Genomic DNA, 17,201 nt, shown 5'->3' on the forward strand with positions numbered 1-17,201 from the left:
GAGTCTTGCTGTCGTTGCCCAGGCTGGAGTGCAGTGGTGCAATCTCAGCTCAGTGCAACCTCCACCTCCCAGGTTCAAGTGATTGTCCTGCCTCAGCCTCCTGAGTAGCTGGGATTACAGGTGTGCACCACCACGCCTGGCTAATTTTTTTTTTTTTTTTTTTTTTTTTTTTTTGTAAGTAGAGATAGGGTTTCACCATTTTGGCCAGACTGGTCTCAAACTCCTGACCTCATGAGTTAGCCAGACATTTATTATGACAGAGGAGAAAAAAAGTAGTCCTAAATTTGGAATAAGGTGAACTAATTATTTCTCTTCATTTCACCCCAGCCCTCAACTCAGATCAAATAACTTCATGAGGCTTCTTTATATTTTCCTTTCTGTTGAACTCTGATTTGCTATTCTTCTCTGTTTTTCTAGACAATTTAATGATGCCAAAAAAATGAACAAGTCCTACTAACAGCTGCCTTTGCATGTATATTTTGTTCTCAGTAATGAAATAATTTAAAAGAATCTCCTAATAGGTATACAATTAGTTACAAGTTTGAAAAATATTTGATTCAAAAACTCTAGAAATATATCAGTTTCCTTTTAAAACTCAATAGAAGGCTAGGACTAACAATAACAAGAGAGACAGCAAAAACCAAGTGATAAACAATCAATAGTCACTGCCAATATAAGGCAAGTGTGGAAAGGACATAGAAAAATACAATTCTTAATCACAACCTACCACAAGGATAACTCAGTACTTGGATGTCATCAATGGCAATATAACCACTTCTCCCTCCTGAGACTTCAGCTTCAAATATTACCTGTCAAAAAGAAACAGAAAATATTTACAACAATAGTTTTCAAGGAATTTCTACAGTGGAGGGGAATAGCTAAATATATGCAAAAGTAAATCTAATTTTTGTTCAGTAAGAATTAAAAATTTAACCTTGTAAGTAATTTCCTAACTCTTGTACAGGTAAACAAATCAAAATACAAAATTTGAAGAAAAATTACGTTACAGAGGTTAAGCAGCTTAAATTTTTTAAGCAGTTATTACCAAGTATTGTTATATATCCTGAATAGGCAATATATAGGCAGACATAGAAAATCTCTTTAAAGGTAAACTTTCGCATATTGATTTTTTCCATTTTTGTTGTTTACTTAACATACGTGGAGCACCTACTATGTGCCAAGCAGTATGTGAACCACTGAACACATTAGTAAGATAATCTGAGTTTTAAGCAGCTGAATTTTCAAGGATGAGTGTCAACCAATAGATTATTGATGTTCCAGGCCAAAGGAACAAACACAATGAAAAAGATTGGGATGGCATGTTTGGAAAACTAAATAAATATAATCTCTATGGCTACAAAGGCTCAAAAGGGAAGAGATGAGATTAGAGACATAGGCATGGAGGGCCTTAAATACCATGAGGGTGAGGTCAGGAGTACAGCACTCAATAGTTTTATATCCAAGAATGTTAAGAAAAAAAAAGTTTCTAGATTTAAATATAAGTTCATTTTACAGTTTTGTAGTTATAGTCAATAGCAAAGCTTGATATGGCCTTTCTTTTAATGTGTGCTGTGGCTGGGTGAGGTAACTCACACCTATAATCCTAACACTTTGGGAGGCTGAGGCAGGAGGAGCACTTGAGCCCAGAAGTTCAAGACCAGCCTGGGGAACACAGTGAGAGCCTGTCGCTTAAAAAAAAAGAAAAGAAAAGAAAAGAAAAAGATTAGCTGGGTGTGGTGACACATGCCTATAGTATCAGCTACTTCACAGACTAAGAGACTAAGGTGGGAGAATTGCTTGAACCCAGGAGTTCAAGGCTGCAGTGAGGTAGGATGACACCACCGCACTCCAGCCTGAGCGACAGAGCAAGACCCTGACTCTAAAAAAAAATAACAATAATAATGTGTGCTGTGACTTTCAAGAGAAAACAGATTTAGCATTCAGCACTTCAATGTTGTATTTGATTCCTTTATACATGGGGATACATACATTATTTTGGAGTATTTGCAAAGCATTTTAAAAAATGTAATGAAAGTTGATGTTTAAAGTAAGAATAGAATATAATCAAATTGGTCTAATAGAAACATATTTGGCTATAAAGTGAAAGATGATACGGAGAGAAAAAATAAGTCAATATGCTAGAAGTAGTGGGAATGGTGAGATGAGAAGAAAAAGGAAAGATAAAAATAATACTAAAGAAGCAGAGTAGGTAGAACTTACTGACTCAGTTGTGAAATATAGGACAACTCAATGATTTCTGGCTTAGACTACTAGGTGAATGATGCTGTCAGGATTCCTTCTCAGGACTAGTGATACAGAAAAGGAAACAAATTGAGGGAGAAAATAATGAAGTATGTTTTGAACATTTCAAATTTGATTTGCCTATGATAACACACAGGGGAAAATGCTTAAGTAATAACTAGATAGATAGATTTGGAAGAGAAGATTATCATGGTAAAATAAAGGTATAAATTTTGAAGTTATCTGACGAAGGATATCAGATAACTCCATGGAATGGAATAAGCAACTAATTTGAAAGTTAAAGTGATTGGTGAGTAAGATGGCATAAGAAGATAAATAAGAGAAGAAAACTACTGGAAATGAAAGGTCAAGACTGAAAAGGCCACCAGCGGATATAAAGCCAACATCGAATGGTTAAGAAAGAAAGGGTGGTACCAGGAGGTTTCAAGCAGGTCAACACTCCTAATAAAAGGATTAGGAAAGGCCAGGCATATTACAATAACAATAATTTAAAGATTTCAGATACGTGTGTAAACAGTGGCATCTAGACGCACACACATTTTAGAAGGTGAGAGCGTCTCTGATGTTATCTATTAATCTCCAGCCATTTTATTCTTTCCCATGGGAGTATCTGCCAATTCTGAGATCAGGCTATGGTTCTAGCTTAGTACAGACTGAAAACCTCTAGTAGGAGGAGGTGAAAACCTCTAGTAGGAGGAGGTGAAAACCGTGAAAGCTTGGTGCAGTTCTGCAGAAATAGAACAACAACTTGAAAATTTGGGAGGCTGACTTTTCCAAAAAGACATAGGTAAAAGCAAATAATATCTAACATAAGAAAGAGGTCAAGAGAAACTGAAACTAATAAGCATCACTTGGGGTTAGCTCTTAGGTATTTGGTAAACTCTGCCAGGACATTTTTACTCTGGTGGAGGAGGAGAAGTTTGATTGACTGGGCTGATAATAAGTTACATTTGTCAAGCACTTACTATATAAAGTAGACTGTCCCAAGCTACAGTCACGCACATACACACACATAAACTGATTTAATCCTCATTACAATCATACGAGGTAGGTATTATTTTCATGCTCATTTTAAAGAAAAGTAATTGAACCAAGGCATAAAAGCTAACAAGTGGTGAAGCCGGGAATGGCCTGAGTCATCCTGCCTCTAGGTTGCTTTTGAAAACTTTACTACATTGCCTCTCAAGAAAAAGAAGAAGACACAGAGTATTTCATTTAAGTAGACTTTAGAGTTTAAATTTCCTTTAAAAGTCTAAAATGTTAAGTAAATTTTAAATTTAAAAAATGAATTTCATTTTAACTAGCACACTGACTAGACATATTGACAAGATAGCAGCATGGTTCCATTAAACCCCTTCCATTCTCACACTACAACCACCTCAAAGTCAATAACAATGAGATAAGGTAAGCCGCTGGAATGGATGGCTCATGTCCCTTCCATCTGTCCCAATCATAAACTACCTGCATTACTTCTTTTCTACTCCAAGTTTACCCTTTGTGACAACTGATTTTACTGGAATAAGCTGAAAGTGAGATGGAGGATGGGGTCTTTGTGGTAAGCAGAATGCTTCATGATGGAAGGGTGGCCATCTATGAACACAGGCGGGTGTGCAATATGTGTGTGCATATGATTTACATTTCACATAAATGTATTTGGTGGGGACATAATTCCCATGTCATTTTGTAAATACTGGAACAAGGGCTTAGCAAGAAATAGAAAATAGTATAAAAAACTTTAAATAATGTATAACTTGAGACAACTCTGGTACAGACCACTTTCTCAGGGGTGAAAAAAACCTGTATTATACTCCAAGCCCTCCTGTTTACAAATTCTTGAGGATTCACATAAATTTGAGATTTGAAACTTTTAGAGCTAAGTCTTAACTGCATAATATGAATATAATACAGCTTTCAAAAAAAGTTTTCTAAGGATTAAATAGCAGCATATAGAAAGGTGCTATCTAAACTAAAAGGTGGGATTGTCAACAGTGTAATACCTGAAGTCTGTATAAATGTATCCTAGGAAAATAAGTTTTATTTGCTTGTTTGTGGTTTAAGGAAAGAGAAGTTACAGAAAAAAAGTTTTTAAAAATCATTTTTTGAAAACAATGACATTCTAATGAATAAATACACAACATTGTTGGTTATTTCAGTTTTGTTGTCAGTATTCATTAAATTATTTTAACTTCTAGGTCTATCTTAGCTTCACTTTCTTGAGTTGTTTAACTTCTTGTACTTTAAACAAGATTACTACACCCCTGAGAAAAAGTTTCATATGTGTTCATTCAAATTGAGCTTTACTCAGGACAATAAATTGAGGCCTTGATTTAAAAGGAGGCAAAATAATTGGTTCTTTATTTAAAAAAAAAAAAAGGTTCCTCTTTTTAGTGACCTCATTTTCCCTGCTAAATGTTGTCTTTGCCTCATTAACGAGAGCTAGAAGAAATTTCTAAGATCAGATTCCTTTACTGCTAAAGATCTAATCAGCTTTATCACTTCAACAGAGCCCTCACCTTGTAGGGCTCTTCTGTCCTGTCAGGGGAAACAAATCTCAATAGCTTAATTACGCAAAGCGTGCTTGGGCTAATGCTCAGGTCAGATCTAATGCTTGATGTCAAGCAGTCAACCAGGCTTCCCAGAAGAAGAGAGCAATGAAAGCCATACCAGATGTCAACTTTAAACCTTCCAGGAGGCCAGCCTGGGAGCAGAATGAACAGGCTCTGCTTTCTAAGCCATTTTTACTCCACTCCATTACCTGAAACACTGAAGGTGATGATTCTAATCAAATTTTTGCTACTCCAGCAACAGTCCTGGATTATTAACTAAATAAGTGAAATAAAGTTGAATTAAACTTGGGGGAGATGGGAAACCCTAGAGAACAAGGACAACTTTTTCCTCTAGCAAACTGAATGAATCCACAGGAAGTGTCTCCTATAATGGAAAGCTGAACTGGGTGTCTGGAAGCCTGGGATCTACTATCACGTGTAACCCAAGCAAGTTATTAATATTTAACTCGGGTCTCTGTAGTCTCATCTTGACAATACTGCCTTTCTGTACATCACGGGTTTCTTGTGAAGACTGAATGGTATATGTGAAATGATTAATTAATATATGCAATATGTAATACAAGATATTACAGATACTAGAAAAATCTGAAAAAAATTTCCCCTTAATATTCTTTCAATATATCATAGTGTTAAGAGCCCAGGCTCCAAAGTCAGATATATATTTAACTCATATTCTTTTTCTTTTTTTTAATGAGACAGATTCGTGGTCTGTCACACAGGCTGGAGTGCAGTGGCATGATCTGGGCTCTCCCTAACCTCTGCCTCCCAGGTTCAAACAATTCTCGTGCTTCAGCCTCCCCAGTAGTTGGAATTATAGGCACATGCCACCACGCCTGGCTAATTTTTGTATTTTTGTAGAGACGGGGTTTTAACATGTTGGCTAGGCTGGTCTCGAACTCCTAGCCTCAAGTGATCTGCCTGCCTCAGCCTCCCAAACTGCTGGGATTACAGGCATGAGCCACCACACCTGGCCTAGTTCATACCCTTTAACTGTAACTTTAACTTATGTAAAATGAAAACTTCAATTTCTTCTTCTATAAAGGAAAGTTTATAGGGAAGATTAAATGAGATAATGCACATAAAACGTTTAGCACATCTCCTGCCACACAGTAAGCATGCTATGTTAAGTGGCACCACTTTTATGAGCAGAAAATAGCCATAAAAGACATATGTACTAAAATTATATTTCTTCCATTCCCTTCTCCCTCCACTAAAAACCTAACCCCCCAATCCCAGTTTGGAAAAACATGAATAAACTAGTATTTTATTCCTATAAACCTCCTTAAATTCATGTTTTTTATTTTAATATTTAAACATTAAATTTTGCTAACGTTCGGAATAAATCACACATCTGCCTTCAAAGAACAAATGTGCCCAAATCAAAACCTATTTCTAAATATTTATGCCCAAATTTCAGTAACGAATAAAATAGGCATCTGTAACACACACAAAGATAGAATAACACTGCAGATCCAACCCTGTGAGTACCAGTAAAGCACATGTATCTTTATCTGTTATGACAAGGTGTGACCTCCAATTTAGGAACTGTAGTTAACTTTGTGTCCTTAAAGCTCAAATACTGTCTATCACAAAGTAGACATTCAACGAATGATAACAAGACTATATATGTGTGTGTATATACACATTACATAGATGTGCATATATATAAAATATCATCACATAAAATTGAATTCTACCATGTGAACCTTAAACATTGTAGTTCCACAAGATGTGTCCTCAGTCTTTCACTCTCTTTGCCCTATACTTTCAACTCTGATAAGATTGAGGAAGATGAGGCTACAATGAGGACAGAGGGAAATGAAAAAAATATATTTAAGTATATAGAACTACAAAAGGAAAATGGAAGTACATGGCATCACAAAAGCTTATTAATAAAAGAGTATCTAAAGGAGAAGAGATGTCAGGAACCCAATACTGGCCAAATACTACATAAAATGGTTATTGGAAATGCCCCTTATTTGTGCCATTGAGATCAGAAGTGCCCAAAGAAAGAGCGGTCTGTATGAAGAATGGAAGTGGAAACCATATTGGACAATGAAGAACACAGTGAAGGCACAGAGACACCAAGGTTAAGAATGCTTTATAGGAAGTTTGTCTGAATGGATAAAGAAAAATTTGACTAAGGATAGAAAAAGATATGGGATCAAGGAAAGATTCAATTTTTAAAAAATTTTTCTTATTACTTTTAAGGTAAGAAACACTTAAACTTGTTTAGATATTGAGGATAATTCAATTTGGTAGCGAGTATTTGTGTATACACATGAAAGAAGTGATAACTGTTAGTGTGAAACAGGATAAAATCCAAATCACAGGCTGTAAGACAGGCTCTCTCTGCCTTTTTTTATAGTAAGAGGAAATGAGAAGATGCATAAAAATGTAATTTCTAGGACTGGTAGCCAAAGAAGTTTCCATTATATGGCTACAATTTTCTCAGCTATAAGTAATAGGCTGGTGAAAAGAAGGAGTGGTTGAAGTCTGGAGAAAATTGAAAGGAGTTGAAATACAGAGTAGAAGAACAAAGATAACTGAACAGAAAAATATAGTAGTAGAATTTCCAGTTATATTTGGACCCAATTGAAATTGATAACCCTGAATTTCTAGTGATCAAAATCTATCATGTGGTGTGATTTAAAAAAAAAAAAGTATTTTTTTTTTAATTTAAGCCCAGAAAAAGTGGATAGAATAAAAGTCAGTAAAGAGTTTATGGAAACAGCAATTGTATAACAAAAGTTATCACAATGAAATCAAATTTTGATTTCATTTGATGATAAGCAAGTTGATGAACTAGCTAAAGACAGATGGTTTGATGGATTGGAGCTCTCCATGAAGTTACTGGATGATCTAAGCAAAATGAGTATAGTAGAAGAAGATAGGTTTATACTTGGGAAGTATGATACATATGCATAAAGTTAGAACAGTTGTGAGATATTACAACATCCATGTAACCAGAGTAGTAAACAGAGGTGTGACCTTTGGAAGTGGTGAGGTGAAAAAACTATCCAGGCGCTTTCCACACATATACTGATGTCGTCAGGAAGACGATGAGCCTTGAAAGTGGAGAGAGCAACTCTAAATTATGCTGGTACCCAAGTTCATCATGAGTAGAACAAAATGATTTCAGGTCCAGTGGAAGGTAATAATAAGGATGATGACGTGGTTGAAAGAAAAAAAAACTCGAAGGTGCAAAGACATTTCCCACATGATATGGTTTGGCTGCGCCCCCACCCAAATCTCATCTTGCATTGTAGCTCCTGTAATTCCCACATGTTGTGGAAGGGACCCAGTGAGAGGTAACTGAATCATGAAGGCAGTTTCCCCCATCCTGTTCTCATGGTAGTGAATAAGTCTCACGAGATCTGATGGTTTTCAGGAGATCTGAGGTTTCCGTTTTCGCTTGATTCTCATTCTCTCTTGCCAAGGCACATAAGAAGTGCCTTTCACCTTCCACCATGATTATGAGGCCTTTAGCTACATGTAACTGTGAATCTATCAAACCTATTTTTCTTCCCAGTCTCAAGTATGTCTTTATCAGCAGCGTGAAAATGAACTAATACACCACCCATTGACCTAAGTTACTTGGGAATTAATATCTTCTCTTTTAGAGAATATTTGGGAAAAAGTGTCTGTAGGCTATAGCCATGAACAGATAATGATTATAATTACATAATTAACTCTAAGTAAACATTTGATGTTTATCTCCTCTAGTAAAATATAAACTCACTGAGGGCAATGGCTTGTCATGTTCCTCACAACATCATTGAACCACATGAATCCTGTTGACAGTCAGGGCTCAAAGAGTCCCAGTATGTCACAGAAAACAACAATGCAGTATCAGTGGATTAACTGTTTTACCTAAAAGGGAAATATGGGAATAGATATTTAGCTCATTTTTGCTAAACTCACAAAATTGTGTTGAAATAATACAATGACACTTGTTTGAGAAAGTTCTAGATAATTTTCCCAAGCTATATTAGAAATCATGAAAACATAAACCTCCCCTGAACAGCTAAATAATGCTATAAGGCATAAATTTCTGCTGATAGGCCCCAGAAGATTTTCTACAGAGTAAGTCCAGTATCTACATGAAAACTTAAAATTCTAGAATCTAGTTACTTTTCAAATGTGCATATTCTATTTTCATCCATACATAAAGATGAAGACACACATAACTGACAGGTGATACCAAAAGTGCAACGTACAACTAGCAGTTACTGTCACTCACTGTAGCTCCTCTCATAGACACTGTCAATTTGGAATTGTGGTTTCTCAACTAAGAATCAGCAGCAAATATTAGAGAAAAGGAGCTTCTCTTCGTCAGACCCCTGCAAGACAGGCTGGTTTGCCTATTGACTCATGTAATAGTCCACTTCTAAGAGTCTAAAGTGTGAAAAGGCCTTTAGTCAAGGCCTTGAGACTCTGAAACTGATGAATTCTTATTAACTTTTTCCTATTTGTTGTTTACTTGTTTACTTAGTTCCTGAAGGAGATATATACCTGCAATCACAAAAAGATACATAGATAAAATATCTAAACAAGGGAAATATTTGTATTCTCTTTGCTTTAGAGTTGCTAAAGTCAATTATTTGACTATTTGTAAACTCTTTGATTTTCGACTTGCTTGAGAAAGTAATGAGGGGGTTCTAATTATATGCCAACTAAATATGGAAGGCAATTAAGACATATAATCAAGCCCAAATCGATTCTTCATCTAACCCCTAAGTAATTTCAGATTTTAGCTATCCTTAGCACTTCCATGACTCATAGATGCATAATTTTCCTTAAGATGTCCTGAGATTAAAAATGGCTGGTTCTTTAGAAAGACTAGTATTATCAAGACTTCGCATCAGGATTTCACTATCTACAGGGAGTAATTAGGGCTCCAGAGATTCTAAAAACCAACATTCTCTTACCTGAATACACACAGGCCTTTTGCATAGTTACAGCATCTGCCACTCAGCAGGAGCTACAGTATAGGTTTAAATATTCTTTCACTTTCATATATCTACGCACACATACATATATACACGTGCCCACATAATTCTATGTATCCATATATCAATGTAATTAATATTACAGTGACAAGTTAATTTTAGAATGTTAATACTATTTATAATGTTACCAGGTATTCTTTAATGAAACATCAATTTATCCAATTACAAGGGCTTTGATTACAAAAATATCCTGAGGTTTAGCATTACCAATTGCCTTCATGATGAGAAGGACTACCACATTATCTAACAGGGATGACATCAGATATAACCAGAGTGCAGTTGCATGAAAAGCAGCTAGCGCATCCACCAACTGCAGGCCTTTCAAGAATGATACTGTGTTTTGCCTAATAAACAACAGAACATCAGTCAAAGCACATGGCAGTGTCCAGGTAACTGTAAAAAGTCAGGACCACAGATCAGAAGGAGAAAATAAAACCTAACAGACTTCATACAAAAGTAGGCTGTATAAAAGAAAAGCCCAAAGAAGGAGATTTTCACAAGTTCCATACTGAAATGAATATGCAAGCATACTACATTCCTATGTTTCAAATTAGCCCAGGGAGTTGGCTATCCCTAATGTAATCACTCAAAGTATCTAGAAAATCTAAATAAATGAATGAACAATAATCATTTCAGAGTGTATGCTAGTATGTTGAAGTTATAATAATAGTCCACTAGTTATTTAAATTAATTCTGCATTCCTGAAATCTTGCACTTGTAAACGATTATCAATGGTGTTTTTAATTAGAATAGATGTTGACGCAGGTTTATATGTATCAAAAACACATGACTTCTTAGTCTTAAAGTGACTAAGACATACTTCTCATTTCTGAAAACAAACCCAAAACCTGAACTGAGAATGAATAACTTTAACAAAATAAACCCACAAAAAGTTCTTGTGTTCTCTGCATATTCTCTATATCATTAAAATGGCTCTGGGGGTAGAAGGGATTATATACTTGCTTTCTCAAAAAGGTTTTGACATAGACCCTCAAGGTAAGACAGAGACACACACAAGCACACCCACTCAACACAGTGCACACCACAGTTCCCAGCAGCAGAGCCCCAACTCTGAGCCACAGACCTCAACTCAGGTCCCAGTTCTGACCTCATGAGGCCACTGTAAAGATTAAAAGATATTATACACAAATTAGGAGGTTTCTCATAAATGTTAGCCCCTTTCCTGACCTTTGCCATCGCAGATACACCTTTTAGCTCTTCTGTGCGACAAAAACAGTACCACAAACTCACTACCTTGCTCATTCCTAATGTCTGACACCCCTATCACTAAAGCCCCTTTCCATGATTCCTTTTACAGTTCAATTCAGGGCCTAAGTGTGGTGAAGCTGCCTGAGACTAGAGACCACAGTATAAGGTATGCCAAACCCCTGCTCTCTTCTGAGGCTTCCCAATTCCAATATAGGCAGACAGACAGGCAGAGCATAATAATACATCCCAAATGCCTTAAATATGAAACTCAGAAATAAAATTGAAATAGGACCCACTATTCATGGCTCAGTCTAATTTATGTGAGAATATGAGTTTAGCAAAAAGAGAGGAAAAACCAAAAAGGCAATTAAAAGAGGAAAATAAAAGTTTACTGACATAATCCAAGATCTAAAAATGCCCTTAAACACATTTTTCATCCTATGGATCTGTCCTTAGATACATAAGCAAGCAACCTACACCATAAAAGATCTGGTATAAAACTGAAAGTGGGGAAGCAAAGAGTAGCAGAAAATTCATCAGCAAAATGTCATTTCTGTATCTTTACTATCATAGCTCCACCATCTGGGTTATATTTTATAGTTAGTTGTCTGGTACAAAAATAAAAGATGACTGGTGAAGGTTTCTACTTCTATCAACATGACACTGAATTACATACAGTACTATTTCTCCTCACTTCTAGAGATGTGCCATTTGTCTTCCTACAATCCACAAGCAGAACCTTTTAAATTTCAGCACCAACAGTCCAATCTTACACATAGCAGAAGTAGATCACTTCACCTGCACAACTATATTTGAAAAATAATGCTTTCAAACTAACACAGTAAGTCTGTTCTTAACAAATTTAAACAACTCTCAATAGCTTTAATTTATACTTATGAAACTCAAGAAAATTAAAATCAGTAGTTCAGCCTACATGTACCATCATACTAAATATCTATTAACAGATGAAATCTGATGACAGTATGCACTTACAAAGAAAAGCAACCTTTAAGTAAACCAGATGATTAATTTTGAGTGAAGAGATAAGATAAATGGATGAGCCTACATACAGACAAAGTTCAGCCAGATGCTAAACTTGAGTTTTCACATCACAAATTCAGATATATTAATAAGTAATTGTTTTGTTTAAACCTCTTGTAAAAAGAGAATTCTCTACTTACATAACATTGATTTAAGAATTAAGTAATTTCAAAAGTATTGTGAACTTTCCCTATTGAAAAAAATAGTTATGGTTGGAGGGGAGAGGAGAAAGGTTTTGACATAAAGTTTGTAAGAGTAACTAGTTTGTGTACTCTTAGTTGAATTTAGGAATAGAACGCCTGTGAACTTTTATTTTCTGTTTTATTTTACAAGACAAATAGTCAAGAACAGTGATATCATTAGCTATATAACGTTTAAATAGCACAAATATAATTACATATTATTATATAATTTATGATGTTAGTGCTTTTAGCTAGTAAAAGCCCAGCTGAAATTGAAAAATATTTACGAAGAGATGTAACAAACAATACGTTTGACGGTCAGGTTCAACAGGAGAAAATAATAGGGAACTTTAGACGATATCCCAGAACGACTAAAAATAATGGGTGCAAACACACAAATATGCATATCTATATTTGTCTTGACTTTTCTCTTAAAACATATATTTAAAATGAAGACATTAAAAGTATATGGTTCACTTGATTCTTTGCAGAAGATGAACTCAAATTTTTGACGATATGCTTAAGAAAATATTCATGTGTCATAAATCAGCAAAAGATGAAGTCTGTAAGACTTTAAGAATCTTGCTAAAAATTTTAAGGCAAAATATTTTTATCTAGAACACTCAGAGATTATTCAGAAGTTAGTCAAAAAAAAAAAGAAGGAAACGACATCCTTTTCATATCACAAACTTTTTGAAGAATACCTATGACCTCTCTGGGTGTCCGACAATCAGTAAAAATGGGTTGAAGCAGAGAAATTAAGAAATACTAGGGAGAAATAAATCCTTGGAACTTTTTGTACAATTATAAAGGCTTGAAACTCTACTTTTAAAATGGGCCTGATTCATAGACCAATGTTGTTACCCATATAAAACAAAATAAGTGGAATAAAATCAGGGTTTTGTTTTGTTTTTCTTGAGCCAGAGTCTTGCTCTATCGCCCAGGCTGGAGTACAGTGACGCGATCTCAGCTCACCACAACCTCCGCCTCCTGGGTTCAAGTGATTCTCCTGCCTCAGCCTCCTGAGTAGCTGGGACTACAGGCGCCCGCCACCATGCCGAGCCAATTTTTGTATTTTTAGTAGAGACGGGGTTTCACCATGTTGGCCAGGATGGGCTCGATCTCCTGACCTCATGATCCACCCGTCTCGGCCTCCCAAAGTGCTGGGATAACAGGCGTGAGCCACCATGCCGGGCCCTAAATCAGGTTTTAAGGATAGATGGAGAGAGATAAACTCATCTTCATTGAGAACACAATATGGGAGACGGTGAAAAAGACGAGGGAAAGCATTAATTTTATTGGCAGTATCTAGTCATAAGTGAGGGAAAGCACTAGACATTATAATGACCAAGTGCCTCCTTTAATAAAGAGTGTATAGAATAGAAACTAACATAAAGTGATTTAGGAGGACTGAAAGAGCCACTCAAATGATTTTAGATGTTGTCTATGAAAACAGAAGGCCTTTGCCAAAGACATCAGGAGATATTTAACCTGTTTAACCTTTGCACTGACTCCACATATCGGCATTAAAGTATGAACAAATTATCAAGATGCTGAAGGCTGAAAAATACTGGTAAGACAGATCAGGTCAAAAGTTATCAAAACATGGTCCTGGCAACAAAAGCATCAACAACACCTGGAAACTTCTTGGAAACTCTGTGGGTGGGACCCACCGATCCATGGTTTCAGAGCTCCTGCAGGTGATACTGATGCAGGCTAAAATGTGAGAACCATTCATCTAGGCTGATCTCCAAGCTGAGCTAAAAGTTACATGACAATTTCAATCCTATAGGTTTTCTTCCTTCAGAACTTTTTCCTTTTCAAGAAAAAAACTGTAAGTAGATTCATAGGTTTTCTTTATCAGATAGCCAGCTAAAACAAAAATATAAGCCTGTATAAAATACCAATTTTTAAAAATTTGAACAATTAGCCATGTATTTATTCAACAAGAAGAAATTTATGGAGTGTCTAATATTTGCTGGACTAATATCTGACAGAAAGAAATACCTAATTTTTGGTCCCTGTCCTCAAGAGAGTCACAATGTGGCAGAAGAGATAAGCATGGTAGGAAATAACTATAGCACAGTTATATGTGATAAAGCAGAGTTAGAACGCTATGAGAGTTCAGGGGAGAGAGAAAATTACTCCACCTGGGAAAACAGCAAGACTTCAGAGAAAGCGACCTTTGAAACATCCTTCATTAACCCAGCACTTAGTGAGCACACACTATTCTAGCCGCTAGGGATACGAAGATGGATAAAAGGCAGAGCCACACCTTTTAGAAGGTAAACCTCTATGACATATGTAGAGCAATAATGTAAAACAAGAGAAAGAGTAGGCAAACTATGTTCTTCATTTTTTTTTTTTTTTTTTTTTTGAGATGGAGTCTCGTTCTGTTGCCAGGTTGGAGTGCAGTGGCGATCTTGGCTCACTGCAACCTCCAACTCCCGGGTTCAAGCACTTCTGCCTCAGCCTCCCGAGTAACTGGGATTACAGTTGTATGCCACCACACCTGGCTAATTTTTGTATTTTTAGTAGAGACGGGGTTTCACCGTGTTGGTCAGGATGGTCTCGATCTCCTGACCTCGTGATCCGCCCGCCTCAGCCTCCCAAAGTGCTGGGATTACAGGCGTAAGCAACCATGCCCAGCTGTAGGCAAACTATTTTCTATCTGGGAAAGCGGACAATTATTCAAAAAAAAGATGATTCCAAGCAGTTTTAAAACACTGCAAAAAAAGAGGGCGTTACAGACCAAATAAGGTGTATTTGCAAAAGACTGACAAGAGGAAATATAATGAGCTATTGGCACAAGCAATTTTGTAGAACATCTAGTTAGGAAGAATAGAACAGAAGAGATTAAAACCTGGGAGATGGAGTGGCTCATGCCTGTAATCCCAGAACTTTGGGAAGCCGAGGCAGGAGGATCACATGAGGTCGGGAGTTCGAGACCAGACTGACCAACAAGGAGAAACCCCGTCTCTACTAAAAATACAAAATTAGCCAGGCGTGGTGGCACATGCCTGTAATCCCAGCTACTCGGGAGGCTGAGGCAGGAGAATTGCTTGAACGTGGGAGGCGGAGATTGTGGTGAGCCCAGATCACGCCATTGCACTCCAGCCTGGGAGACAGAGAGAAACTCCATCCAAAAAAAAAAAAAAAAGACACCTGGGAGATAGGAAGCTGGGACCTTATCTTGCAAGGACTTCTACGCCACAAAAAGGAATCTGCCTTTTTTATTTTATTTTATTTTATTTTTGAAGGTGTTGTAATGCCTTTAAAGGGTTCTACATGAGGGATAATGTGATTTGCACCTTAAAAAGGTCAGTGTGGTAGCAACAACCAGATTCAAGAACTGGAATCTCATCAGAAAGACCTAAACATGTAATAGTATACCTAAATATGCTTGGATATTAGTCAACCAATCAAGAAATATTTATTGCATACCTACGTGTACAATAATGTGGAAAGATTTAGATTTTAGTGCTATATTAACATACATATTTATGGAGAGATCAAACACATTATATATTCAGGAAAACAAATGTGTATATGTAATTTTTTAATCCAAAATGCAATAACAAAACAAGTGTTTAAAATAAATAAGTCTCAGAAAGGCTTCACTTAAATTTAATTTCAGACTTAAAATAATGTCATAAACATTGTCTTCACTCTAAGATTTATAAGATAAGTGAAATGATGTAATAAAATGCCAACTTTTCACCCCTTTCAATTTAAGCTAAATTCAGTTTTCAAAGATAGGAGTGATGGAAATTCATTTTTAATTTTCTCTATACTGCGTGTCACCAAAAAAACCAACATGATATACTCAACTAATCTAGTTCAAAGTTCCAGTTCTCAAAAATAAGAAGGTTCTCTGATTTGTAAATAGACCTAAACTTTATTGTCATGGCTCATAATAAATCCTGGGAGAAAGAAAAATGGCCAGAATATATTTTATTCAGAAATCAATTAGGACCACTGAGAATTATTTAAATGTGATAATTTGAGGGGATACACACAGGGAGGAAAGTGTCTGAGAATAAAATCATTTTCTTTATACATGAACTAAATTTTATTCTTTTTAAGAAATAAGGCCTTTAAGAAAATCACCATTCTGCTTGTCCCTATATTCTTCTATAAGAAAATAGTGATTATGTGAAATTCCTTAAAATTTCTATAATAAAGACCAAAATGTAATGTTAAATCAAGCAAGTGTTACAACATCCATTTGACTATGTTAAAAAGATCAAAATATGTTACATAAAACTGATATCACAGAGTAATCATGCATGGTTTAACTGGCTAATATCTCTCCCTTACCTCTTCCTGAAGTGCTCATGCTAACACTAGAGATAACTGACCAGAAAAATCCAAGGCACTGGGAAAATGAAATAAAGGAAACAAATACTGAATAAAAATGTTAGTTTCGCTATGTACTTTTTTCATTGTATATGTACTTTTTCATTAGATAACTATTTCTCGAGCACCTGATATGTACAAGAGATGAACAACATAAAACAAAGTTGATGCCTTCATGGAAAACAGGCTAGTATGGAAGAAAGACACTAAACAAGCATATGGAACAGTGACCAAAGTGCTAAGGCAAGGAGGCAAAGGAGTTAACGAACAGACGGGTAGAGACGGGGTAATTAGGTCAGCCTCTGAGAAGGCAAAATATGAGTAGAGACCAGAATGGGAAGATGGAGGTAATGCCATTCCAGGCGGAGGGAATGACAGGCACAAAGACTTTGAGATACGAATGATCTTGGAGCATTCCACGATCAGAAAGCTGAATGAGGGAGGCAGAGAGCAGAAGACAATTTAACGTGGAGCTAGCCAATAATTGGATTTGGATTTTATTGACTCCATTGAGAAGCCAGTGGAGGATATGGGGTAGAATTCCTAAGTTCCTGATATCTGACATGTGT

At 36.1% G+C, this 17,201-nt stretch overlaps 1 protein-coding gene across 13 annotated transcripts in view; it reads right to left on the bottom strand.

Moving 5' to 3' along the window:
• Window positions 1-17,201, bottom strand: part of PTPRK (protein tyrosine phosphatase receptor type K) — a 559,129-nt gene that overhangs the window by 280,575 nt on the left and 261,353 nt on the right. For all 13 annotated transcript variants that reach the window (XM_009451976.4, XM_063813453.1, XM_054686295.1 and 10 more), the window contains exon 4: window positions 728-809. In XM_009451976.4, the coding sequence (XP_009450251.2) occupies window positions 728-809 (82 nt within the window). The remainder of the gene's footprint in view (window positions 1-727; window positions 810-17,201) is intronic.

Source organism: Pan troglodytes, chromosome 5, assembly GCF_028858775.2.
Source record: "Pan troglodytes isolate AG18354 chromosome 5, NHGRI_mPanTro3-v2.0_pri, whole genome shotgun sequence".
In the NCBI taxonomy this organism is placed as follows: domain Eukaryota; kingdom Metazoa; phylum Chordata; class Mammalia; order Primates; family Hominidae; genus Pan; species Pan troglodytes.